Source organism: Zosterops lateralis (assembly GCF_965231275.1).
Source record: "Zosterops lateralis genome assembly, chromosome: 17".
NCBI classification, from domain to species: Eukaryota; Metazoa; Chordata; class Aves; order Passeriformes; family Zosteropidae; genus Zosterops; species Zosterops lateralis.
In genome coordinates this window covers 12,240,940-12,268,713 of record NC_139777.1, presented here as the reverse complement: position 1 = coordinate 12,268,713, position 27,774 = coordinate 12,240,940, and the positions used below count along the sequence as shown (strand labels likewise).

The window sequence follows — 27,774 nt, the reverse complement described above, 5'->3', positions numbered from 1 at the left end:
GATCAGGACCTCAGGAAAGGAGTGGTGATCAGGGAGAGCCAGCAGAAACCAAGGATGTGGGCTCCAACTGAGCTGCTGCACTCTGCACTATCCATCTTGGTGTGGGGCTCAGCAGTGGCACAGCTAATGCTGCAGTGGGTGCTATTTCATAACCCGACAACATTCTGTGGACTGAGGGGGCTGCCACTGCTGCTCACCTCCCTCACCTCTTGGAGACACAGCCCACAGCCCATGTCCCTCCCTGCCCAGAGGCCCCAGGGAGCACTCACCCCTAGGCTGTGTCCAAAGCCGGTGCTCGGGGCCGGGCTGGCAGCGCTGATGTAACTGCTGACCCCTGAGTCCTGGTTGGCGGCTCCGTAAAGCTCTGCCATCGGCCCGGGGCTGGTGGTGCCCAGGAACCCACCGGTGCGACTGGGGGTGGAACCTACAGCAGGCAGCAGAACTACAGAGTGAAGATCCCAAAAATGCAACCCTGTCCCACCCCCCTCCCGCAGCCCCTTGGCAAAGCTCTGTGACAGGACCCCGTGCTGGGGAGGAGAGTGGAGTTACCTGTCCCTCGCACCACGGCCGCTGCAGCCGCTGCTGCTGCCATCGGTCCATACGCAGTGAGGGGGATTGCTGGAAAAGAAGGAACAGGCATCTCAGGAGCACTGTGGATACATGGGAAACTCCTCGAAGAGAGCCTTCACTTCTTACTGCAAAATACTGGGCTCACACATACATATTGGCTTAGTGCACCACAGGGGACATTAAAAGATGACAACAGGAAGTGCATAGCCCTGAATTTATCAGTGTTCTTTTGCACAGCCAATGTCCAGGGGAATGCACAAGCCATGCTCTGTCAAGCCTACATCCCAGAGCAGCCAAAGGCATGGTGTGGAAGAGCTGAACGAGAAGTAGGCAATTTCAGATGTATCCTGTCACTACTAAGCTTGCAAGATGCAGTTAATCTGAAGCTACAGATCCAGATTTTGGCAGTAAATGTGGAGAATCGCAACAGCTCAGGGACAGCAGCTGAAGCTTAACATCCTGAGGCTCAGCCCCTCCTCTGTCTCTTGGTAATATTCTTGAATAACAGTTTAATAGCCTCTTTCTCCCTATTTCTTTGCTCAAGACATACCATTCTCCCCACACTGAGTTTTGCTCCTGAATTGCTCAAAACCTCTTTGTTCATTGTAGAAAAGCAGGAAACATATACCTAGGGAGCAGGAACTAGAAATGGCTTAATTAAAACAGTAAGTGTTAATTTATATGTAGCAGTTCTAATTCCCAACTCTACTGCCACAGGCATTCAGCCCTCAGGGCAGGAGGCATCTAGCCAGTATGTTTCTCTTTGCCCTTAAAATGACTGGGTCAGCATTTCATGCTTGAATGTGAAATTCACTGTGATTCTGTTTAGAGCACCATAAAAAGAGGTCAGAACAAATCAATCGCGTTAAGGCTGAAACCCAGACTAGCTTAGGAGGGAATATTTAGTAGCAGGCACCAGCCTGTTTCAAGCCAACGTCATACGAGGCTTCTATCTGGGTTAGCCGCTCATTACAGGCCCTGGGCCAATGCAGGCATGTTGCTGCTTCACATCACCCCCAAAGATGCTGTTCTAGGAAAGAAAGGCTGCTGGCAGCCACCCTCCTGCCCCATCCCTGCTGCAAGTCCCTAACACATGAGTGAATGTAGTTTTACTGAGAAAGGAGGCGAGGTCATCTCAAAAGCTCCAGTTCTTTTTCCATGAAAAATCCTTCTTGCCTTTGCAGTCTTATCTGCTGAGACACCAGGTTTGTGTCACAGTGACAAAGCACCTGTGTGTGCATCCCTGCCTGTGCCATGCCCTCCTCTTGGCTCCCCTCACAAGCCATGAAGCACAGCCCGTGTGTGCTGCAGCCACTCGAAGGCAGCACAAGGGCCCTCGAGCACACACAGCTCTCCAGGCCTGCTCTCTGCAGGGCCAACTCCAGCCTATACATGGGAGCCGCAGCCACGGCCCAGCCAAGCGGCTGCTTAGCAGGAGGTAAGCGGATCGGGGAGGGAAGAATGCCACGATCCCCAGCTGCTACTTCAGTGAGACACTCAGGACTGTAAGCTAACGTGGCACCCAGCCAGGACAGCAGCATTAATAACTTCTTGTTGTGCACAGCCCTGGTGCACCCTGGCCACCAGTGACAGCCAGGCCCCGGGTGAGTCACCTCTGCTAGGAAAAGGCACAGGACACTTGGGGGTGAACATGAAGGGAATAAAACTTCCACCAAGTCACCAACGTTCCTCTACAAATGTTTTGCAGAAAAACGCACATGTAAGTAAACAACTGGACCCACATCTGCTTTGCTTGCCAACCAGAAGGCTCAAAGGTGCTTATGCAGCTGCATCCTTGGTGTCAGGGAAAGGTTTTATTATGAGGGAAACAGGATTTAGTTTTCCCCTACCTCCCTCAGGGAAATTTGTTCATTGGTGGCTGCCAACTTCAGCATCCTCACAAACAGAGTCCCTGAGGATTAGCATAGTTTTGTGCCACAGAAACTCCCTTTTAAGCCTGTTTGTACTGCTAATTCCAGAAGAGCTTCCCAGGAAGGTTTTTCATAGCCCTTTGCAGAGAGATTCAAACCCTGAAACAGGTGGGGGCAAGGAAGCACTGGGAAGGAGGAACACCATGGAAATGAAATGGCACATGGGGAGCAGGGTGCTACACAAAGCTGCTTTTCTATGACAAAAACCATGGACAGGACAGAGCTGGGGAAAACATGGCCATGGAAGGGAGAGTAGACAGAAGGAACATCACGTAGGGAGAACACACTGCACACACCCCAGGGGCTGAGGATCCAGAGGGCATTTGCACTTTGAGGACACTGAGAACAACCCTCTGCTCCCATTTTGTTCCACAGCTCCCTACAAGCACTGCAGGACTTTGCAAGGTCCCAACACACGCAGTCCTACCTGGGAAGCCTGTGTGGGAGTAGCTAGGGAGCTACTACCCCGAGCAGGGAAAGCAGCCCCTCCTGTCCAGGGAAATGGGATTAGAGTAACCAGGAGTGCATCCATGCCCTCTCCCTCCTCCCAGCACTCCAAATTTCATCCTTGCAACAGCTCAGGTTAAAGCCATTTGTAGACCTGTGGAAGTCACCCTGCTCTCTGCAGTTTCCATATCTGGTTTACATACAGCCTGGGGCAAGGAGCTAAAAATGAAGCAAGCAGCAGGAAAGGACCTGCATGGCCCTCTTCAGAGGCAATACACATGGCTCTGATTGTCTCTCCATCTCTCCATCCCCAGCTTTGGATGGAACTTATCCAGATGAAAGAGGAAATAAGGCACATTTCCAGTCTAACTGCGCCAGGCTGTGGAGCAGCAACACCACTGAAACAGCCCAAAGCCCCCTTCTCCCCTTCCAGCCTGTGAGTTTAGGAAATGAGTGGGACTGACCTGTGAGCTCAGGGAGGACGGGGGCACTCGGGAGAGGGGTCCGCTCTACACGGAACTCTAAAAACGAAATGCAAGACAGCTTAGGAACTCATCAAACGGCCCGAGGGAGAGCCCCAGAGACACAGCAGGCGGAGTCTGCTGGGGGAGCAGTCTGCAACCAGACTGCCACCAGGTCAGTGTCTTCTTTAAACTGATTTATAACTGGTGCTGAAAGGTGCTGGACTCCTGCCCTGAAGGTTGAAAGGATCCATTTATCCTTGGAATAAATGTGGCCAGGGCAGGGCAAGTTCAAACATCACTATGTAGCCTCAGGTCTGCCCTGGGGCACTGCTCTGTGACCCGGCCAATCTGACCTCTCAGCGCCAAGGCCAGTGGGTGCTCAGCATGTGCCACACTCAGCCTGGCACAGGTTTACAATGAGGGACTTGAAGCCACTACAGCTAGATTCATGGAGAGCTTCCAGACAGCCAGGAGGCAACAGCAACTTTCAGCCAGTCAGCCTGGGCTCACCTCAGACGAAGTGGAAACTTCCCATTCCCAGCTCTTAATATCAAAACTTCATATATCAACCATCACACTGAGGGATGGAGTAAGGAAGGGATGCTCAGAGTTGCCACAACTCTAGAAAATAGCACTAGCACAGTGTGTCCCTTAAGTGTGCTCTGCCTCATTCCCTGGCCTGGCAGAGAGAGGGAGGGGAGGCCCCACAGCTCTGAGCAGCTGTGGCACAGCAGGTTCCAGCCATTGATCGCTGAATCCATGTTCTGAGCACATGGCAGTGTTGGAAGCTTCAAACCACCCAGTTTGCAGGGGATCTGCAGCCCCCTGGCCCAGCAGATGCTTTGTGAGGGCTGAGTGGTCCAGACACTGTTCAGAACACAACTGCAGTGCTGCAGGCACCTGCCTTTTGCGTGCCCAGGAGTTCCCTGGCACATGGGGTTTAACAATCTGTGCTACTTTCAGAGTGGTGGCAGCTCTGGTAAAGAGAGACAGACACACACAAAGGCAGTGAGACAGGCAGAGCTGCAGGGCCCTTCTGTGTCACAGCAGCAGCCCTGCAGAGGAGGCCAGCAGAAAGGATGTCGGAGCAGCCTTGGGCTGTTCCTGCTACTGCAGTGTGAGGACAATCCTAATGAAGGACAAGCTGTTCCCACCTATTCCAGGGCTTCTCCAATCCCCCTTCCACATTCATCTCCAATTTAAAGACAGACCAAACAGAGGAAAGGATGAAAGGGGCAGAGCCTGGGTTATAGACCATGCCAGGGGCTCCCATCACCTGAAGACAGACCAGAAAACAGATCAGGGAGCTCCACTCACCAGGGAACTGGTAAGTGTAACCAGGTGCAATGCCAGTGTAACTTCGACTCGCATAGGTGGCAGCTTGGAAGCCTGGATAACCTGCGGAAGAGAAAAGGACTCTGTTACTGCAAACTGGCAAGGTCTGGCTGCTCAGGAGCAGCATGAGCATCCTTTGGCATTAGATAGCAGAAAGGAGGGTGACAGCAGAAGGCCCAGGAGAGCGTTGGGCAGAGCGCACAATGCATGCAAGCCTGCAGAGCAGTTCTAGCAGGCCCATTTAATTTTTCCTTGCTCAAACACGTAAGGACATGGAGATTTCTTTCTCAGACTCACAGCTCTGCAGACTAAGGCTTTCTGATGCATCAGCTGGATTTACAAACAGGAGATCAGGGAGGAGGGGGCATTTGAACGGCTGAAGCTCTGAGTCACTTTTGCACTAGAAGGTCGGGTGAATGCAGATACAAAGTACATTTCCTCCTGGCACAGACAGGAGCACAACTCCTGATGTTCCCCGGGAAGCTGACCATCTATAGGAACAAGGCTTTGAGAATGCAGGGCATTGACTCACAGATGAATATTTGATTTGAGATGTCCCAAGACAACAGCCTGTAGATTTCCCAGTGACTCAGTTTGAGTCTTGCTTTTTTAAAATTCAGATGGCTAAGAAAAAGCAAAACCCAAAACCACAGGCTGGAGATTTATTTTCCTTCAATAAGTCAAGAGAAAACATTGGTGGAAAAATGCCCTTTTGGGGGTTTTGTTCAGTGACTAACTGCTACTGAGCAGGCTTAGCACTGAGAGCCAGGCTGAATAGACCCTGCCCAGCAACATCAGCAATGATCCTGAGCAAACAGTGCTCTTGGGTCAGCTCAGTCCTGGCTCCAATGAAAGTGAGAGGAGAGAGAAGCCAGGACCAGCATCCACCCTGGAAGGATCATACTGACTCTCAGATCCAGGCACGAGGTTTGTGGACCTGGAAGATATGGCTACAAATTACTTTTTTTATTGTTATTTTTAATTTTTTATCTGAATGCTTTTGCCTTGGGAGCATTGATAGACATGAAACCCAGCCTGCTTGTCACCAACTTCTCCTTACAAGACAGTCCCATGATAAATGTATAGCTTTCCCTGCAATACCAGATATTTGCTGTACCAGAGGGAGGGAACAGAGACAACACTCAACTAGAACTTTAACGGCATTTTAACAGTCTTTAAATGGTAGTGGAGACATTTACACCAACTGCTGTTTCAAGTGGAAGCTATGGGGCTCTTTAATCAACTAATTCATCAGAAAGCCTGTAGAAGTGTGGGAGGAGGAGGCCTGGGTACAGATTACTCCACACTTAGCTCTGCAGTTACACCCTATTCGACAGGATGGAATTGCTGTCCATGTGCCACGGCCCTGCAGGGCCCTGGAGGAGCTGCCGAGGGGCAGAACCGGCCCGCGGGGGCTGTGCCCAGCCGGCCCGGCTGCCGCAGGACCAGCCCGGCTGTCGCAAGGCAGCGGCGGCCCGTTTGCAGTTTTTCCAGGCGCCACCAGAGGGCAAGTTGCGATCGCGAACAGGTCCCGGCGGCCCCGCACGGGGAGCGCTGCCCTTGGCGGCCCCGCACGGGGAGCGCTGCTGCCCTTGGCCGCCCCGCCGCTCCCGGAATAAACCTCTAAGCTGCCGCCTGGCACGGCCGGGAGCGGGGGGAGCGAGGCAGAGCTGACCGGGGGCTTACCCAGCATGCCGATCCCCAGCATGAAGGCATCCATCCCGTAAGGCATTACTCGGGACCGCCCTCGTGCAGAGCCCGTTGGGGACATCACCTCCTTCGGCTGAGCTTTTTTACACTCCACCTGCCACAAGAAAGTAAGGATCAGGCTCGCCTGTCACAGGCTGGCTCACAGGCTGTCACAGGACAGGGCCACAGAGCACAGACAGGCCAGGCAGGGCTGCCTGTGTGACAGCACGTCCCAGCTCCAGCCACCTCCGTCAGCCACCTCTGTCAGCCCGCTCCACTGCCCTTCCCTGCCATCATTGTCCCCAGCCCACTTAGTGCCAGCCTTTCCTCTTGCTCTGCAGCCACCACAGGCAATGGGGAGCTCAAACATTGCTTTTCGCCTCCTGATGTTGCTCTTGATGTTCTACCTGCGCCAGAGCCTCAAAGCCTAATTTTCCTAATTTCTACATGAAGGTAAAACCTGCCCCCTTCCCAAGCCACTACAAGGTTTTGTGTAACTTCAAAACCTCCAAGCACAGCACAATTTATTGTTTAGTTAGCTCTCCTCCTTGAGAACTCAGTATTATGCTTGTTCACCTCCATTGCTGGTGAATTTCTTCCCCAGACCGACTGCTGTGATTTTTGGGAAAAAATTCAATCTGATTCCTCCTCATTGCAGAGAAGATCCATCAGGACCCAAATGCCTCACACCCCACCTCTGTGCCACTGCCCTGCTCCCCCAGGTTCTGCCCCAGACACTCACCATTTTGTTGTTGATCTCATGGAAGTGGATTTCACACACTTTTTCCACAATGTCTTCACTTTCAAATGTGACAAACCCAAATCCTGAAGAAAAAGCAAAACTCCCTGATCAGGTCAGACCTCTCACAGTTTGAACCCTCTACTCACAGCCTTTTATTGGCAGGAGAAAAGGAAAGCACAATCAGCCCTTTCGAAAACAGCTGTCACTCATCTTTCCTCTCCAGAAAATTCTACTTTGATGCACAAGAACAGGACTGTCCTCTTATAGATTCTCCTCTCCTACTCATGCCATACTTCCCACCCACTCTGAACCCAACTGATGTCAAACCCAGGTTTGTTTGGGTTTTTTTAAAACTTTGCTATTTGCAAGGCAGACCACATGGCTGGTAACACTGGGGAGGATCTGGGCAGATGCTCACACAAAGAATCGGTGGGGAAACCAACATCTGCTTGCCAGGACATCACCACCCTCGCTAAAAACACCCCACCAGCAGGAACACCCTGCAGTTCCCTCGCAGGCACTTGCCATAAAGCCTCAAGTGAGCAGGCACAGATCAGCAGTGCAGCTGCACACAGCGAGGCACATACAGGCCCAGTGATTTGCAAAGTTTCACCAAAGTAAGGTTTGTATCTGGGGTAAGACAGGACAGCGTGTTCCTGGCCCCTGGCCCACGCTCACACCTCCTTTCTCTCACCAACCCCTTTGCTGACAGTTTTGGCAAAGCCCAGCTCGGGTGGGCAGACTGAACTCCTCTAAGCTGGCTGCAACTGTTTCCGGAGAACTGAGGCAGGTGGGAGGATGTCTTAAAGCTTGCTGTGCAAGCAAGCTGGGATTAAGCAGAACTTTCCGCTCTCCAGAGCTGGCCAATTCCATGGTGCTGTAAAATAACACTTAAAAGCAGATGGGAATCCACTGCCCAGAACCCCACCTTTTCTCCACTCAGCTAGAAACATCGCTCTGTGAACTCCTCCATCTGTCTGTGCCCAGGTAGACTCACACTACTCACCTCAACACCCACAAGCAGAGGAGCTCAGGAAATCAGCAGAAAACCCCTGATGTCAAAAGCAGTGCTGAGCCCCATCAGACCCCAGGCCTGCTATGCCCTGGGCTGAGCCCCTCACTGTTGACACAGTGGCTGACAGCTCTCCCTGCTGCCTCCCAAAATGCCAAACAGCTCTAACTGGACCAGTGACTGGAAGGCACCCATGGAGGAACAGGGGTTAACGCTTCTTCCCTCTGAAGATGAAGCTGGAACAACATCCTAGGACTGCCGAGGCCTGGCAGTCAGAGCAATTTAATAGCTTTAGAAAAAAGTAAAAATCTGAAGGGCACAGAGTGTAGCAAGAACAGAAGGGAGAGTTCCCTTGCTGCTCTGGGGGCAGGAGTGCTTGGAAGTGCTTCAAACAACACACAGGAGAGCAGCCAGCACAGGGCTGTGACTGACCCTGACTGGGAAGAGGCTAAAGCTAACTTTGCAGGTCAAGTTGTTGCCATTAAATCTCCAAGTTGGATACAAGTGTCAAGCCCTGCCACACCACCAGGTAGTTGGTCTGAGGACTCACCAGGAAGGCAGGGACACCCATGGATGGGCTGGGTCAGTATAGCACAAATAGTACTTGCTCCCATCCTGTAACCAGACTCCATCAGCAGGACTCGAATAAGAAAAGGTGACCTGGGAGCACAAGTGGGCTCCAGGCCGAGGAAGGGGCGAGAAGCAGGCACTCTTCAGGCTATCGTGTCAGCTTTCCCAGAGCTCAGATTACTCGGGACAAGGTAAGACACATACTGCAGGCTGGAGCCACAGAGGTGAGCAGGCAGAGGAGGGGGCCGTCTCCTCTCACATATCTGCAACTCGACGAGTTTACAGCACAGGAAACACACTGGACAAAAGCTCTCTGTGCTGCCAGGGCCACTGGTAAAGGACGCAGATGCAAAAGAATGGGGCGACTGGAGGCAAGATAAAGAGCAGCTGTGACCCGCATCCCCTGCTGCTGGGATACTGACCCCTCCCTAGGCAAGGCAGGAGGCAAACCCTCTGCAGTAACCTCTCCTAGGGCCAGAAGACAGCTCTCACCTCGGTGTCTGTTGGTTGTCTTGTCAAACATCAGCATCGCATCATCCACCTGCAAAGAGAATGGCTGCAGTCAGATTATTACTGCTGCAACCAGCATCCTCCAACACAACTGTTGGCCTCCTCAAACCTGAAGGGGTCAAGATGAGACATCCTGTTCCCAAGAAGGAAACAGGGTGTGCACACATAAGCTATCACATCAGGCACTTCCCCAAGCATGGTCCTGGTCTCCCCACCAGCCTGGGGCAGGTGCTGCTGAGCTGAGCCCCCTCGGCCCAGCCCCTGGCAGCAAGCGACCCTGATTGTTTGCCTGCAGCTCCAGCCGGGGGCCAAGGAGCAGGGAGGGCATTGTTCCCAAATCCCGGCCTCAAAGGAGAGGAGAATCAAAGGGAGGCAGAGAAGCAAAGCTGGAGAGGGGAGAGGAATAAGGGGCCTCCCAGCGGCAGGGGAAGCGGAGGCCTCAGACAACAGAGCCTGCCTGGGAAAGCTGGGAAGAGCCCCCACCCCCACCCCAGAGGAGCCTTTCCTCTAAGTGAGGTTTCCCACTGCTGGAGGCTGTAATTAGAGCAAATTTACTGCAAGGCCTGAGCCGAGCTGCTTTCCCGGGGGGAGGGGCGGCCGGATCCCATCCCCCAGCCGGCCTGGGGCTGCTCTCCTCCCCGGCACATCACTGCCTGGTGCCACTTTTCCCCCCATCTTCCCGCGGGTGTTGCCTTGCGGAGCCACATCCGCTCCGCAGGTCAGCCCGAGCAGGGTTAAAAAATACACTTCAATCTCCTCCGTGTAAGCCTCAGTGTAAACCTGTCCCACTGACCCATCCCTCCTCTAATACCACTGCCTTAATCCGATTATGAAACTGGACGTGCAAGTGCTCAGGGGAGGTGGCAGCAGTCTCCGGCCAGCAGCTGCCCTGGCCCTCCTCCTTCTCCATGTGAGAGAGCCGCTCCCTGAGCAGCAAGCCCTGCACGCCCCCCAACTCTGCAGGATTACTCCCATGCCTCATCCCAGGAACAATCTGCATTGCTGCCTCCTCCTGAACAGCCACTGGAGAGGGCAGAGTGCTGCCCATGCCCTGGCACAAGCATCCACGGGCTTTGCCCATGGAGACCCCACAACCCCAGTCAGGAAAGGGAGAGGCTCCTACTCTCAGGTCCCCAGGACAACACAGGACACCCAGTCCCACTTCAAGGCCAGGTGGATGGAAGGAGCTCTTGCTGACATTTCCAGTACCATCATAAGCAGACAAGAGATCATATTTGATGCCCTTGGCCTTGTCTAACACATCCAACTCCAGGTGACAACAGACAAGCCGGCTCCTGCTCATCTCACACACTTACCATCCTGGCTCAGCCTCCCTCAGCCAAGTAAACAAACACCTGACAAACATGCCAAGCATCCAGCCTGGAGCCACAGGGGACATAAGCCTTGACACAGACCCGAAGCAACTCCTCAGGAGCTTCCCAGGACCCACAGTTAGGGAGATGGGCACTGAGGGCAGCTCCTCACAGTGTCATTCCCCATCTCCACTTGTTCCCACATCTGCACCATTTCCCTTCATGGTACAGCACAACTGGGATGTGCTGGAGGGAAACCTGACATAGCTTAAAAATAGTTCAACAGGTTCTGTTATCTGGTTTTGCTCATTTTAAGATCCATTCCCCCATCCAGTTCACAAGAAGGCTGGAGAAATAGCTGTTTTTCTCCCCAGTAAACACCGGGAGAAAGCTGTGTCAAAGGCACTCTGAGACAGTGCCGCTCCCAGCTCAGGTAACTGGAGACCACAAACCCATCACAATGAGAGATGGGCACAAGAAAAAAACAAAAACAAAAACAAAAACAAACTAGTGTCAATGAGCACAGGCCCACTGCTGACTTACTCTGCCTGACCAGCCCTCCTCTCTGCAGAGCCTGGGAAACAGGAGCAACTGCAAGTGGCAGAGTCCAGTGCAGCTCCACACAAACTCCTGGCAGAGCAATATCCCAGGCAATGGCTGGGCACTGCCACAGCACTCAAGCACTCAGAGACAGAAGATGTGCAACCACTTCATCCCAAACCACACTGTGTGCTGTGAGGAGAGCTGCAGCCTTCCTCCTTCTGTGCTTTTTCCGATGGCTCCACTTTGAGGTGTCTACCCAGCACCCCAAAATGTAATTGCCTTGCAAAAACGTATTTATTGTAGCACATGTACTCTATTTGACAGCTGTTTCCTGGTAAAAACTAATTCTTATACAGTACATAAGTGTGTATACATATATATAAGTGTATATGCACACAACTCCAGGGCTTCACCTCTGTGTACGGCTATAATGTATTTTATTGCCATTAAAACCTACACGTGACCATCTCTATGTCTCCTTTCAAGGCAGCCTGTGAGCTGAGTGGGGTGGTTTCAGCACACACCTGTGAGGTGAAGCAGGGCTCAGATCCCCCCTAACCCTTGCTACAGGGGATAGGTCTGGTACCACACATTATTGGGGCAGACCCTGACACTGGATGAGGCACCACATCCAGCACGCACCAAAGCCGTGCCTGCACCGACTCTACAACCACCAGCAGCCATAAGCGGGCAGCTATTGTGGTGGTTCACCACCACACCCCCCCACCCCCGCTCTTCCCTCCCCGCCCGCCGCCGCCGCGTTGGGCCTTTCCCGGCTGGGCCGCGCCGGGCCCCAACAAAGGCGGCCGCCGGCGGGGCCGTCGCGATGGCAACGCGGCCGCCATGGCAGCTGGGGCCCGGATTAGCGGCTCACAAAGCCGCCCCGCAGCGCTCCGGGCCCGCGGCCTGCCATGGGCTGCGGGAGGGCACCCAACGGGGGCCTCCGGCACCCCAGCGCGGCCCGATCGGCATTCCCGAGGGATTCATCACCACCTCCTTCCAACCCGCTGCTCCAGGCTGCTGCAAGCCCCGTCCAACTTGGCCTTGAATTTACCCCTCGATGGGGCAGCCACAGGTTCTCTGGGCAGCCTGTGCCACGGCCTCGACAGGCCAAACAGGGAAGAACTTTATCCCAAGATCCAATCCAAACCTACTCTCTCTTTCAGTTTGAAACCATTTCCCCTTGTCCTGTCGCTACACACTCAAGTAAATGATCACCCCCAGGAACCTGGGGCCTTGAGCTAGAGCGATAAGATAGGATGACTTGGTGCTCCCTGCTTTATAGGTCCCAAGTGTTCCTATGCCTCCCCTAAATAAGAAGGGAAAAAGAGGAGTGATTTTCTTGCATGCTTTCTGTCTAGGCTAAAATGTATTCTTCAAAAGCATCTATTCTAATTTGAAGTGGTGGCAGATCTAAGACACACTCAGGCTTGTGGCCTGAGGGTTATGTACAAAACTTCATACAAAAACCATCCAGCAGCCTGGACTCCCCTGTCCTCAGAAGCAGAGCATGATCTCCCCCTGAAGCCAAGATACAAACTGAACTTGCCACTGAATTCTCAACAACTGACTAAAAATCACTGCTGGGAACCTGGTGCCTTGAGCTTGAGGAATTTCCTGTCTTCTCTCTAGGTCCTAAGTGTTCCCATGCCTTTCCTGGACAGGCAGGAGGAAAGAGGAACAATTTTTCTCCTGTCAGGTACTAAAAACTGTGTGGCCACTTGGAAGAAGAGTGAACAGAGTTCACACAAAGAAAGCCCTTTCCTCAGAGGGTAACTCCCCTAAAGAAATGCTTTAAAAGGGCATCCTCAACAGTTCCTTTCCACACAGTCTCAATGCAATTCCAGAAGTAGCACTAGACCCAAATTACTTGGGAAAAGTCTATCTGAAAAAACATTTTCTGAGGTGAGGATACCACAACTGAAACTTCAGCACCTCTCACTTAAAGGTGCCATAATCATAAATGATCCATCCAGTCTTGGCTAAAATACCTGGGGGCTTTCAGGGGTTTAATCCCACTCTTAATATCTTTCAATTTTCCTGTTTCATTCCTATCTATCTGCTATGGGAAAGCCAATGACATCCTCATGCAGATTAAAAAAAATTAATAATTTCCAATACCAGTTTGATAGGAAATGTTGGATGCACTTTCACAGAGGTAGATTTTGAAAGTTGTAAATATTCAAGCAAAGGGTTTGTGGAGATGGACATCTTCCCCCTGAACTGCAAATAAAAATGTCTGAGCTGGTCCTAGAAGGAATCAAGGCAACATATTTGTAGTAGTCAAGCAGAAAAATAGTAACTGCTGGGACAGCTTCCATATGGAAAATAGAAACCAAACTATCTAGAAACCAGTCAGCCATCCTGTCAAGAGACAGACAGCAGTAACAACCCTGTGAGGTTCTCCCAGCTGCACAAACAGGACAGGCCAATTCCAGGGAGCAGGATGCATGGACAGAGAGCCTGGCTCCAGGGAGCAGGTGTGCTGTGCCATTAACACCCTTCTGAGCCTGCTCTGCAGAACCACTCTCAGAACTCTGGGAATGAGACTTGGCCAAGGGGACAGAGCCTGCTCCATGCCACAGGAGAGCAGAACAGCCTGTCCAGGTGTCCTTGCCCGCTCTCACACAGGCACCTGGCAAATATCAGATGTACCCCAGAAGACCTGAATGACCATTACTGCTAGAGTGTTTCTGGCTATGTGCCTACCAGATGCGGAGCACAGAGAACCCTTTGTTCCAGAGGCATTGTTACCACAGGCCAAACTGCCTACTGCCACAAGAGAGGTGATCAGATTCCCCTTCTCCTCCCCTCCCCATCTGTTCATGGCAACCATGTTATGTGTGAGAATTTACATAAATTGCCCTCTGATCTATGGAAGAAAATCCAAAATCCAGTTTGGAAATCCACAGCAGGTTGACAAGTAGCTTTGATCCCTGAAATTTCCAGAGAGCAGCAGATTAAGGATTAATTAATTAACATTCTCCCAATCCAAAGTGAGGAAAATCATGGCCGCTGTAAGCACAGAAACAAGTCTGCATTTAAAGACATTTGCCATCAGTATCTGAAGGTTCTCCCATTAGTCAGCAGGGAAAACTCATTTCATACACCCAAGTCAACCAGCCCATTCTTCTGGCAGGAGTACATGAATATGCATTTGTGACAGACCTACAAACCCTCATCAGACCCAGCACCTCAGACATTATGATCTTCCCTCATCGCAACAGTAACAGCCATCACCCCAGTGAGACCTCACGACCTCTCAGGTCCAGAATTTGGATGCAGTATTAGATGGCAGCCTAAAGGTCAGAACCCTCCTCAGATCCTTTTTCTTGTTTGCTTCCAGGGTATTTTTAGAGAGAAGATCTCTCTCTGGGCAAGAGCTGCCTCAGAGAGAGACCGAGCTTTCATGACCGACTCATCCACACACAATTACCTCAGGCCCAGTGAGAGATGCAGACTGGTTTTAAGCACTTTCCAAGCACCCTTGGTGCTGCAACTGATTAGTGAGTCATGCAAAGACGTCATTGTGAATGTATTTCCTGCACTGCTGCTTCACCAAATGCAAAAGCACACAAGCAAAACCACGAGTTCAAAAACCTGATTTGGGTGCAGGCCCCCATTTCTTCCAGGACCTCTGCACTTCCAGTTTCTGTTAAGATCAGCTTCTCCCCTGATGACAAACAAAAGACCAGCTGCACCAAGTCAGAGCAGAGCTCTGCCTTGCCCAAAAGCTCCCCAGGTATCAACCAACAGACAACTTTGCAAGAACACAAAGATAAGGCAAGGATATCACCACAGAGCGCAGAACACTACATCCCTGTCCAAGCTATTTGTGATTTGGAGGTTTTCTGAATTCAGAGGGGTGTCTTGGTATTTTAAAAGACCTTCCATGAATTTACCCATTCATTTTGGAGCCTATGTAAATTTTAGCAACAACATCCTTCGGCAAAGATTTCACAGTTTAGATATGCTCCATATCGACTTTATTTGTTCTAAGCCTCCTCCTATCTTGCAACTTATATTACTTTCTCTACCACAAAACTTCATCAGACCAACTCTTGCATTAGAAAGATGGTCTGAGTTTTTTCAGTTTTGATTTGACACAAATAACCTTGCTTACAAGATCAGAGACCCAACAGTCCAAAGAAATTATTGTGATGGACAGCCCCTTTTCCTCCCCAAAAATAATACAGAACATGTTCCCACAGGTCGAGGTAGAAAAGGAGGAAGCTGCAACTTGAGCTCCTCTGGCATTCTCATACGTGTTGAACTCGACAGAGGACTAGCTGTGCCTGAGGTGCAAGACACCTTCCTCCTCTCTTTCTGCTGCAGTTTCAGTGAGGGTGGTAGCCTGAATCTAGAGAAGCTGTTGAAATAATTCCTTGCGCTGTCTAAAGATCTCCAACACCATCCAACTTAAGCCCAACAACTTGGCTACACATACTGTGAATGAAAGTCTTTCCAGGACTTCTGTCCTACAGTTGAAAAAATAATCTCCTTTAGAAAGCATGTGCATGGCCTGAGCTTGGATCTCAGAGAGATTCAAGTTTTGGAACCAAAGAAGTGTTTCCTAGAGATCCTGCTATGCTCAAAGCCCTCACAGCTGCACCTGACAAACCACAGCCAGCTTGAGACCACTTCTCAGTCTCTCTTTCTGTACTAAAAAAAAACCCAACAACTTTGTATTTTCATTCTCAGGAAAACAGCAGCCCAGATATTTTAGTCAGAGTTTTGGAGGGGAAAAAACCCTTAAGTGATTCCTCTTTGAAGCAGAGACATTCACACTGTATTTGGGATCCTCTTTGAAGCTTCACCTTTTGTGCCTGTTAAAACCAAGTATTTTGATATGAAGAACTGAGGTGCCAGCCTCTCCCTCTCTTCCTTTATTGCTAAGTAATACTCATGTGTTTCCTTTTCACACATTTTCACCTTTCTTTTGCCACTTCCATTTTACAAAGGCGAGAGAAGGTTTTGGACACAGCAAGGAAAGAAAAAAAAAACAAAACAAAAATAGGAAAATAAGCAGAAATGCCAAAATGGAAAAAAATCACATTTGGGAATTTTGTTAATGAAATAGAAAACCATCTCCTTTGCAGCCCAACTAAACTTCCCTTTTTTTTCTGCTAATGGACGTAGGAGGTGTGCTGCTTCTGACCTGAGATGCACCGACACGAACCACCTTGGTAGACTTGTGAGCTGCAGTTCACGGATTTGAACTGGAGAGAACATTATGATAATCTAATTTGACCTCATCTGTTCTGCAGGCCATAGCACTTCCTCTTGTAATTCCTTCAGCATGTACATGCTTTCTGTCTGGGCTAAAATGTATTTTTCAAAAGCATCTATTCTAATTTGAAGACTGTAAGTGGTGGCAGATCTAAGACACACTCAGGCTTGTGGCCTGAGGGTTATATACAAAACTTCATACAAGAACCATCCAACAGCCTGGACTCCCCTGTCCTCAGAAGCAGAGCATGATCTCCCCTTGAAGCCAAGATCCAAACTGAACTTACCACTGAATTCTCAACATTTGACTAAAAATCACCACTGGGACCCTGACACTTTGAGCTTGAGGAATCAAGACAGGATGACTTGGTGCTCCCAGCTCTCTCCTCTCTAGGTCCTAAGTGTTCCTATGCCTTTCCTGGACAGGCAGGAGGAAAGAGGAGCAATTTTTCTCCTGCCACTTCCTACGTAACTGTGGGGCCACTTCAAAGAAAAAGGTGTAGTTACAAAGCTTTTTCCTAAGAGGGCAAGTCCTCTAAAGAAGTGCTTTCACAGAGCATCCTTAACAGTTACTTTTCACACAGTCCTGATACAATTCCAGAAGCAGTACTGGACCCAAGTGACTCGGAGAGTCTGAATGAAAAAAACATTTTCTGAGATGAGGATACCATGACTGGAGCTTCAGCACCTTTCACTTAAAGATGCCATAAATCAAAGAGATGAAGACCACTTGTAGTGTCTGGGACACCCGTAAAGACAGGATTCTAGGAGACCTATGAAACCTGGGAGGCCCCAGCACATCATAAAGAGCTACCAAAAGAGACTGTGTATCAAAATCATGTTTTCCATGAGTCACAGCTGAAATTGAAGGCAACAGGCTTTGCGTGGCCTTACAAACCGTGCAACAGCACATTCAGAGCTCAGAACTCCAGAGCTGAAGGCCACAAGGCTTTCCTCTGAAATGCACTTTCCCACTGATCCCACCCATCAGCCATACCAAGCTGTCTACTATAGAGAATCTCTCAGGAAACCATTCTCCTGGCCATGGGCGAATTATTTGAGGCTTAGTCTGGAAGATGGTTACTGACCAGGAATGATGTTTTACACAAGAGCTCTGAGGAATCTGTCATCTGGAGTGAACAGATGAGTCAGAAAACTGCTCTGAAAATGGGAAGTTAATCTGACCAGCCCTAATGTCTTCCCCATGGAAACTGCCTAGAGCCAACAGGACAACTGGCTTCATGCAGATTTGGAGCAATGGACCTTGTCTGGGACACTGGCTCTTCAGAAATTAATCACACCCAGCTATGCACAACTCTCCCTCCTGCCCACTCCAGAAAAGACTCTCACAACCAGTCAGTGCCAGTTGCCAGACATCAGGACAGCTCTCAGCACACAACCATTAAATAAAAGAAACATAACAGCACCCCAAAAGAGCTGGAAAAGACTGCTCAGACTAGAGCAACTGTAACTGCCTGTAAACTGCCTGTGACATGCTTCTTCTTTGAATTAGCAGGGATACAGTCAAGGTTAAAAGGGGATTATGCCAAAGACAATTTGTTTTCCTATCAAACACATCCATCAGGATGAACACAGGAGAACTTGCAAGTCAAACAGCCTTCAGACTGCACAGACACATGGACTCCACCACCTTTAGTGGTGGCACCCTTGAGGATACCATGTAAAAGCTCTTGGGAACACAACAGAGTTTGTGTGTTTCTTATAGAAAAGAACACACAGAGCTACCAACTGGCAAACACAAGGATGTCTGACCACTTTTTCTCAGTGGTCAGAGTCATACTTTGCACACTAGGACATACAAATTTGGCTTCAGAAGCTGAACAAAGGTTCTGAGCAGATATTTGTCCCAAATCTGCCCAAAAGTTTCAGCAATATGGCAAATCTGGTCACAAAATTCCCTTTGACTAATTAGCGTGCCTTAACATAACATCACCCTTTTGCAGGAAATGTGAAAAGAAAATTAATACCAAGTCCTTCATCCCCACAGTGCAGTTCCCATGGTACTTCCCTCCATGACCATGATTCTATCAGCAATATTCTGGCCAGGTCACTACCCACCAAACCATGTTCCTTCCCCCTAACTGGGCAGAAAGGTCCCAAGAGCTGCAGAATCCAACACTTCTTGCCCCAAAGAGCAAACCTATGCACAACACCACTGACCAACAGTGAAACAGTCACGCTGTCCTGCCACAGAGGTGACCACACTCAGCACTTGGGTACGATGATCCCCTTCAGTTCCTAATCCCATTAAAAATCTTGGGATCCTTCAGTCTAATCCTGCTGATATCGGTCCTGGGGATGCTGACAACCTCCTCAGCTGAAAGGTCACAACTGAGCTCCCTTCAATCCTCAGATTCGGTCCAGTCTCACAATTCACACACTTGGCTGTCATGGAGCACGGCACGAATGACTTCCAGCCACAGTAGCCCACCCCTCCCTGAGCTACCACCAGCCACAGAAGAGCCAGACCAACACAAAGGACAGCCTTAGTGCCAAACTTTCTTAAATTATACAAAACTTACACCACCACTCGCCCAAGACTCAGCAGAAGTTTCAGTACTGAAAGACTTATTTTTAATAAAGGATTATTGAAAAATAAATCACAAGGTTTTGAGTCAGAAACAGGTCAAAATCGGAGGTTAGATAAAGCAGCCACTCTGTTAGGAGTGTCTACAGCCCATCCTCCAGCATTTGAACAAACTGCAAACCTGTGAGCCACAAGAGGCTTCTAGATAGGGAAAAATTGGAAAACCATTTCCCATAGTCCAGGTCCTAGCAACTCTGGGAACAAGGATAAACTCTTTTTCAAATCACCACAGGGCAGGAGTCACTGGCTGTAGCCCCTACAAGGACATTACAGCCAGCCAGCATCTGTAACTGACCTTTAATCTACTTAACCCTTGCAAAAGACACAAGCTTCTAATCCCGCCCCCACAAAAGTTCAGAAAACTCCTCTTGCCCCAGAAGCAACAGCTTTGATCCAACATCACTCAAGAGACTTACCTTCCCGAACTGCTCGAAATATTGTTTCACATCCTCCACAGTAGTGTTCACAGACAGACCACCCACAAATATCTTCTTCGTTCGGGTCACCATCTGGAAAAGGGAAGGACAGGAATTCACCAAATAAACCCACAGTGAGCAGAGAACGAGACTCAAAAGGCCACTAACTCCCCTCTGCTGCTGGGAAGTGCTTTTCCCTTTGCTGCATCTGAGCTTCCAACTTCTTGAAGCCCTCTGGCCAAACACAGCTGGCAGATCTGTCCCACACCAGATTGCTGCTCTTGCCTTCACAGCCCCCATCACACGTGCCAGCACCCAGCCACCACCTCCTCATCAGACAATTACCAGCCTCTCCTCTCACCAACCTGCCATCGCTCCCTTGGCACTGTGACACCACCCCAAATGTGTGGGGCACCACGGTGCCCTCCCCAGCCCTGCCACTTTGCACAGCCAGCCTCCTCCAGGCAACCCCAGAGGTACCTGCTCTGCTCCCAGGGTGGCAGAAGACCTGCCAGCACAGGCAGGTTCCCCAGGCTTTGCCCTCCCACCCCACAAATTGCACAGCATTCCAGTCTGAAATGGAATAAGCCTCATTTCACTACCATTCCCCAGTCACTTAAGTGGAGCCTAGTCAACACCCAGTTAAATAGCTTTTGCCTCTGCAAGAAGGTAAAGACAAGATCCCTCTGCCACTTGTCACTGATACAGCTGGGACAAGGAAGAAAACTAACTACCCTGAGAGGGGCCATGGCTGCCAGGCTGAGGCACATCGACATCCTTTGAACCAGCTCTCCAGCTGCATCCTCCCCTTAGCTGCTTGGCTACACCCCTGCTCTCAGTGGAACACATGGTCCTAATTACCCCAAGGAGCATAGGGCTAATCCGCAGCAATTCCCTGGCTTGGAGAGCAGCCCGTTCTAACACTAAAGCACCTTCTGTCACCAAACTGCTTAATGGAATTAACCCAATTCCTACCATGTGCTTCCTGGCTCCAGTTACTTGGGATACCTGCTCACCAATTGTTCTCAGTGCCTGAACCCCTTACTTCCCTCCCAGCACCAGTCTCCTCTTTCCTCTCTGCTTCTCAACATAGCTTCTCCCCTCTTTCAACCCTAACAACACCTGGAATACAGACTCTAAACTTTAAAACTAACATCCAAGACAAAAGTTAAAGGAAGATCCAAAGTCTAAAGGCAGTCTCCAGAGTGCTGCTGCTAGGTCCTCAGCTAAGAGTTTCTAGCTGCACACTTAGAAAAAGTTCCTGTCACTATGCATTTTAATGCCAGAGCCTCTTGTAGGTAAGTTCCAACACCAAACTTCTTTTGCCTTTTCCAGTGCTGAAGTACACAAGGGCATTTCACAAAGTGAAATCCTTCTCTGAAATCCTGTTCCCTGCCATACGCCTATCTATCACACACAGGTGCACACACATGACAACCTTCCACCTGTGTTACATTACAGCACGGAGCTGTGATCTCCTAAGGCCTGGAACTTCCAACCATTGTCTGCAACCTCAGAAGGACTTAGTTCACCCAGGGCATTATTTAATCCACCAGCTCTATCTATTGCATCCTGAAGTACAACCAAGGGGCCTCCTGGTTCCTTCAGTGCCATGCAAACTCCCAGCACTGAGCTCCAGCAGAGTCCTGAGCAAACCCCAGTGAGCAACTCTGTTACATGCACTGGCCACTCTGCACAGAAGGACAAGGTTCAGCACCACAAATTTTGCCCTTTGTGGCACAAGGGCTGCCCACAGTGCTTACCTTGGGCTGTGCTCGGCGAGGGAACGCTACCTTCGGGTCAATCTGAAAGAGATGTAGGGAAGAACAGGTGAACACACTTTTCCTGCCTATTTACAGACACAGGGTTTCCTCCATGTGTGCAGCTGTCTCTGCCCATGTGGCACCTTGCTAAAATCCCAAAGAATCTACCTGAGGTGCATAAAATGAAGCTGGCTGCAGACATCTTTCCCTCTTGGTAAGGTGTAATCCAGGGAGACTACAAGTCCCAGCATGCAGTGGTCCATCCCTAGCTGAGCACTGGGCAGATGCACGGAGAGCCCATCACATGCTGGGATTAACAGGCTGGGCTGCACCCTCCCGCTTGGCCAGCCCCTGGGTGCCTTGCATCACCAGCCTCATATTAAAAGTGGTTTCTTTTGCCTTTTCTGTTCTCACCCTTCACTCTGCCTACAAGTACAGAGTTCATCTGGGTAGTAACAAGACAGAAAAGAAGCAGCACACAAACCCCCAAACATTTCACCCCTTCAAACACAGTCTGAAGAGCAGACAAAAAGAAGCAATAAAAGAGCAGACAGGATGGCACAAATTAACCCGAGGAGCGCAGGCCCCTGGCTGTGGAGGCTGCAGCCGCAGGGATGGTGCTGCCCCTCTCCCCAGGCCGCGCTGCACACAAAGCAGTGATGCCTCCCTCCCTCCCTCCGCGGGCTGAGCCTCCATTGTGCCTGTTCAGCTTCTCTATAAACCTGCTGCTGGCCAGAGCAGCCGGGCCCCGTGCCGCCATCCAGGTGCCGCGTGTTCTGCCGGGCTCAGCACAGATGAGCCTGTGCCTACACTGGCCTCACACTGCCACCAGCACCACCACAAAAGCTGGGACAACACTAATGCAGCTGCAAGCCAAACACCCACAAAGCCTTCTCTCCTCCTCAGCCACCACCTCTTTCTTTATAGCCTATTTTTACAGCAACTCCTGTAAAGTTACATCACATCGGGGATGATCCAGACCTACAAATCAGCTTACAAAGACCTGTGGTAAAGGCAGGTTTGGCTCATCCCTGCACTTGGACAGGCTGCAGCTGGGAGGGCAGCCTGGAGCGTTGTCCCATCAGCCCAGCAGCTCCAACAGCCCAAAAGGAAGCTGTGTTTCTCCAGCGCCTCTCACTGCTTTGTTCAGCTTTCCAGCCTGGCTGCCCTCCCATCCCGCATCCTTTTACTGTCTCAGAGCCCCGGAGTTTGGCCCCCCTGTGCCCTTCTACCAGCTCCTCTCACTGCCTTCCCCACCTCCATACTGACTCACAGCTTACAACATAAATAAACTCAGCACGTAGGTAAACACAGGCAAAACTGAAGAGCACAAATAAATTCAAAAATAAACCTCACTCCCCAAGCTCCAAGTGCCAACAGATTAGCATACCCTCCCAGTGCCTCCCTGGGGCATCGGAACCATCCAGGCCCTCCCCTCCCCAGGCACACACCCCCCCCTAACTGCTTCCTGGCTAGTGCAGACACCCACAGCGAATTCTGAGGACAGGGGACGGCAGGAGACCAGGAGGTTGATGGCAGATAATAAGCAAAAACAATAATCTACTGTCTTTTACTTCTCAGCCAGTGTCATTCAGCTCCTGCCAATAAGATGCTTTCATACTCAGCAATGCTAAGCTCAGCCTCATTTTCTCATTACCCTGAGTGTGATCAACTGGGCAGAGATAACGTGTCCTCCTGGCTGGAGAGAGCAGGCAGTCATTTCACAAATTCTTCTGCACAACCAGCTATTGTTGCAGGTAGAGGGAGGCTGGGGTGACCGACTGCAGGCACAGCCCTGGGAACACGCAGAGGGGAGTGAGTTCGGTGCCGGACTCAAGTTACTCAAACTGGACTCCTCCTTGGTGGCTGGAGTCTTTCCTAACTAAAGCAAAGGCACCGGTACCTTATTCCCCCATTTCTGGTGTTAAAACAAATAGCCCTGGAGGAGTTGTGTTTCAGTGTCACCCACTGACGTAATGGATCCTTTTTACAAACCTAGATAGAAATCTGCTAAGAGCATTCAGAACTGCTCAGATTATATCCAAAAAACAAAACCTCAGATCAGGCTGCAGTGAATGGAAGTCATCTGAGCTCAAACTGCTTCCAGTTCACCCCACAAGGCCTTGGGGATGAGGAATCCCACTGAAGTCGCAGGTGTACCAACAGGCCAGCCAGGTCCTTGGTAATGCTCTTCAGGCCACCTACAGCCCCATTTCATAGCTCAGGTCATGTAACTCCTGTGTTAGCCTAGCTGGTATCAGTGTCCCAAAGCACAGGGAGGGCTGGGAAGGACATCAGGTCCAGGTTTGTTCTTTCATTGTACTCCTGTCACTACCTCCACCCTGCTGGTCTGCACTGCTGGGGAGCTGCAGATCACTCCCTCCACCACAAAAGACAAACCCAGCAAAAACTCAACAACGGCAACAAAGAAACAACGAGATGACCCAGCACTGGCAAGTGCTCTTCCCAGAGTGCCTAAAGAAGCAGCTCAAGGCAGCGGCCGGCTGCAGCTTTACAAAGTCACACAAATCTTTTACCTTGAGACTGTAAAGCCAAATCTCATATCAAGTATTTTCAAAAATAACCCTGTAGTCTGCTGCTATCTAGCTTACAAACAAAGAGGAGTCTGACAAGAACAAGGCTGCCTGGAAGAATCGGGCCAACTGCCTTCATTAGGGTAGGAAGAATCAGAAAACAATGAAGCAACAAGTTGAGCAGACACTGCCTATCAAATGCTGTTTGCCAGGAGACACCAAGCCCCACAAGAAGGCTGTCCTTATAGGACACCAGGCCTTTTCCTGCAAAGTTTCATAAAACTCTAAATTAAGATTTAGATGAGTTTGTGTCATTTAACTCATGAGTCACGGCAGAGCCTTTCACCTCGGCAGGGAAAAGGCATATAGAAGTTCCACGTGCTCCCACAAGACCAATCACTCAGGAGGCAAAACACCCCAAAACATCTGACCCAGCTGAAAACTGCACTAAACAAAAAATAAGAAGGAAGAGGATCAAAGTTCCTAATAAAGAAGGCCCTGGTGAAAGGGTCTCCATTCTCCGCGCCATGCCAGCGGGGCCAGCAGAGCAGATGCAGCAGGGAATTTCAATGGCCGGTCCCCACGAGGCTCCTCTGTTCTCCTGCAGCACCCACTGTCCCTCCCTGCCCGCCTGGGCTGCACCCTGGGCTGCACCGAGCCTTCACACAGCCCGCAGCCGTGGCCTGGGGAGAAGAATGGACAGCGTGGATTTCGCTCCTAGCCCTGAAACACTTCCAGGATTAGTGCTACAACAGACATCCATCACTTGCCTTTTCAAGAGGGGTCTATGCCAGCCCACAGACTCATGACAGGACTAGCTGATCAGACACTGTGTTTACACAGGCTAGCAAAAAAAAAAAAAAAAAGAGAGAGAGAGAGAGAGAAAAGAAAACCCTGGGCCCTCCTCAAAAAACATTACTGTAACCCCCCCTCAGAGCAAAATTCACTTTACATCACTCCTGGAAGGAGGAGGGCTGGGAGTCCTGGGGACCCAGCCTCAGCCAGGAAGGCTGGGGTGGCTTTAACCAGGAGCTCCCGTGGGGAGGAAGGACTTGTGCACATCAAAGGGAGCGATCCAGGCAGTTAAACAGGAACAGACATAAATCTTGCTGCAACTCATGCCATAAACCCTAAGAAAGAGGGTCTCGCTCTCCCGCCCTCTCCTTCTGCCAAGATAAAGACTAGGACGCCTGGGCCACGCGCTGCAAGAAATAAAACTCTGCATTTGGACTCCTCAGCAGCCCTTGCCTGGAGCCAGAACATGCTCCCTCACCATGCCATCCCCTTGCAGCCTCCGCCACTCCCCCATCCCTACCCTCACCTTCACCCCAGGCCAGCAATAAGGAAAAGGAATTCAGGGGAAGGCAAGTCACTAAAACTGAAGAGAAGGGACCTCCCACTCAGACATCTCACCCCCACCCCTCAAAACTGTCTGCACATCTCCTGAGCACCACAGATTCACAAGGCAGGACCCACCACATTACACCACTAGTCCAGTGAACCACCAAATCTTCCTGCTGGCCCAGTTGGGTCTCCTCATCACCCAAACTTGCAGAGTGAGGGCTGGAGCCACAACTGCTCCAAGAGGCCGGTGGTGGCCCACATGGGCAGGCACTGGCCACACTTGGAGACAATAAAGTCCTAAATCTCCATGACCATTACAAAAACTTCACCTGGGGAAACCACAAGAGAGTCTCTGGGGTGCAGAGAACAAGGGCTCTCTACTGGGAAGGGAGGGGGGGGCACAGGCCACCACAGCCAGGGACACAGGGCCTGGGCGCTGGGGAACAGCACCCCTGAGGAGGGATCAGTGTTCGGCAGCACACAGGATGAAAGGGCGTCTTCCCTCTCTCCAAACGCAGCCACATCTTATTTCCCGGGGCAAATCCTCATCCCAAACGTGTTCAGGTGTCCCAGCTTCGAGAGGGCTACAGTCACTGCCCGGATAGGCCTTACAACCAACGGGCGAGATGAAAACCATCACCAGGATCCACAGACCCACACCAGGAATCGGCACACGGTGAGCCCGGTGCTTGGGCGGCAACTAGGCTACCCGCCGGCAACTGGGACAGAGAAGGGAACGATCGATCCGTATCAAGAATCAATAGTTTACAACCTCTAACTGGAAATCAAACACTACAATCGACAGCCGCTCCGAGCACAGCCGTTGTGCCGGCAAATGCACCCCTGAGATGAGAGAAGTCATCTCACCGTCTTGGAGTCCAGTTCATGTCTGGATTGGGCCAGGACCTTGTCGACGCCAGCCTGGTCCATGAACGTGACGAACCCGAAGCCCCTGAGCCCCGCAGCCCGGGCAGAAGAGGGGATGCAGAGAGAAGAGAGAAAGTTGGTTAAAGTGGCGGTCGGGCCGCGGCGGGGGCGAAGGGAGGCGCGGGCCCGGCCTCTCACCTGGATCTCTTTGTCAGCGGGTCCCGCATCACCAGGCACTCCTTCACCTCGCCGAACTGGCTGAAGTACTCTCGCAAGCCCTCTGCAAGCACAGCACCCACCGTGGGTGTCCCGTCCCGGTCCGACCCGGCCCTACCACCCCCCCCCACCCCCACCAGGCTCAGCCCCAGCTCCGCCACCCTCGGCCCCGGCGGCAGGTGCGGGGCCCCGCGGCGCTCACCTTGCGTGGTCTGCCAGCTCAGTCCCCCGATGAACATTTTGCTGCGGGAGGAAGGGGAGAGCGGTGAGCGGGGCCGCGCCGGGGGGCCGCGGCACCCCGCGGGGGTGGCGGCGGCAGCGGCGGGGCCGCGCGGGGAGGGGAGGGCGCGGATCGGCCATGTTGGCAGCGGCACCGCCGCCGCCGCTGCCGCCGCCGCCGCGCCTGCCCGGGCCGGGCGGCCAGGGCCGGGGGAGGGGGCGGCCGCGGCCGGACCGGGGGGGCGGTGGGGGCGGCCGGCGGCGGCCGCCGCGGAGGTACCAGGGGTCGTGCGGGGAGTCCGGGGAGGCGAGGCCGGGCTGGCTGCCGTCTGTCTCCATTCGGACCTCTTCTCCCTGCGAGGAGCGGCGCCGCACTCCCGGGGCAGATGAGCGCTGGAAAAGGGGCCGGACGGACAGGCCATGCTGCCCCCTCCCCCGACCCCTCTCCGCCGGGCGGGGAGGGAGCGAGGGAGGAGGGCCCGGCGGGCACAACCTGCCCGGCTCCTCCCACCCCCGCCGGCCCGCCGGCCGCTCTGCGCATAAAACCCGCCGGCGGTACCGGGGCTGAGTGTCGGGAGCCGCGCCCGCACCGCGCTGGGGGAGAGCGCCCGACCCCGGGCGCGGCGGCGGTGGGAGCAGCCCGGGAGCCCGCGGCCGCTTTGTCCCCGGCCGCGCCACCCGCACCTGCCCCGGGGCGGTGGACAAAGGGCGACGGAGCCAGGCCCGGCCCGGTGCGCTCGGGCTCGCTGCGGCGGACCCCGGAGACCCCGGCCCCGTTCCTCCCGGTGTTTCGCCGCCGCCGAGGGCGCTTCCAGGTCGGGACCAGGACTGCCCTGCTTACCCCGGGATCTCGACCGGGCAGCGGGGAGTCGAGGCGCCTTCCAGGAGCCCTGGTACCTCTGTGCTCCCTGGCAGCCCACGGGGACCTTGCAGGGGTCAGGGGCTTCCTGGCCTCGCCGCTTGCTGCCCCGCACGGCAATGCCCAGGCTGCAGGACCCGGGGCAGAGCTGCTGCCGGGCACCGCGGAGCCCGTAGAGCCCCGCAGCACCAGGTATGCACAGCCCAGCCGCTCTCCTCTGCCCGCGGCTCACTGGGAAGGGGGTAGGCTGGTCCCCAAGGCACCGCGCAGTTTCTTGCTCATTCAGGCTGACAGACTCGTGCCGAGCTCCATTCGAGTTCCACTGCCACACAAGTTCATTCACATGCTGCTTCTCGAGCAGGTCTGTGCACTCCGCCTCTGCTCTTGGGCAACCAGCCTGGGTGGCTGGAGGAGCTCAGCAAGGAACAAATGAAATACCTATAAAGTTGGAGTCAAGAGGAGAGCTGAAACCTTGCCTGACTGCACCAAGCATCTCTCTGGGAGAAGGCACTTGTTTGCATCTGTGGCATATCAGAACAGAGCAGTGCCCAAAACCTCTGGTAACAGTGTGGTGACCCCTTCTCCTGGCACGA

General features: G+C 52.1%; 1 protein-coding gene across 4 annotated transcripts in view; it reads right to left on the bottom strand.

Annotated features, from left to right (window-relative positions):
* The window catches only part of MSI1 (musashi RNA binding protein 1), a 30,379-nt gene extending 3,487 nt beyond the window's left edge, over positions 1 to 26,892 (bottom strand). The window contains exons 1-13 of one of the 4 annotated variants that reach the window (XM_083874004.1): positions 26,668 to 26,791; positions 26,306 to 26,346; positions 26,086 to 26,167; positions 25,888 to 25,972; positions 21,143 to 21,184; positions 19,380 to 19,472; positions 9,253 to 9,301; positions 7,179 to 7,261; positions 6,434 to 6,551; positions 4,730 to 4,810; positions 3,413 to 3,469; positions 550 to 618; positions 270 to 424 (exon numbers count right to left, since the gene is read on the bottom strand). In XM_083874004.1, coding sequence (XP_083730130.1) covers positions 270 to 424; positions 550 to 618; positions 3,413 to 3,469; positions 4,730 to 4,810; positions 6,434 to 6,551; positions 7,179 to 7,261; positions 9,253 to 9,301; positions 19,380 to 19,472; positions 21,143 to 21,184; positions 25,888 to 25,972; positions 26,086 to 26,167; positions 26,306 to 26,346; positions 26,668 to 26,744 — 1,032 coding nt within the window. In that variant the 5' untranslated portion in view covers positions 26,745 to 26,791. Of the gene's footprint in view, positions 1 to 269; positions 425 to 549; positions 619 to 3,412; positions 3,470 to 4,729; positions 4,811 to 6,433; positions 6,552 to 7,178; positions 7,262 to 9,252; positions 9,302 to 19,379; positions 19,473 to 21,142; positions 21,185 to 25,887; positions 26,168 to 26,305; positions 26,347 to 26,602 lie in introns of all 4 variants that reach the window. The other 3 variants (XM_083874005.1, XM_083874003.1, XM_083874006.1) reach the window with 3 other exon arrangements.
* Between the last annotated feature and the right edge of the window lie 882 nt (positions 26,893 to 27,774).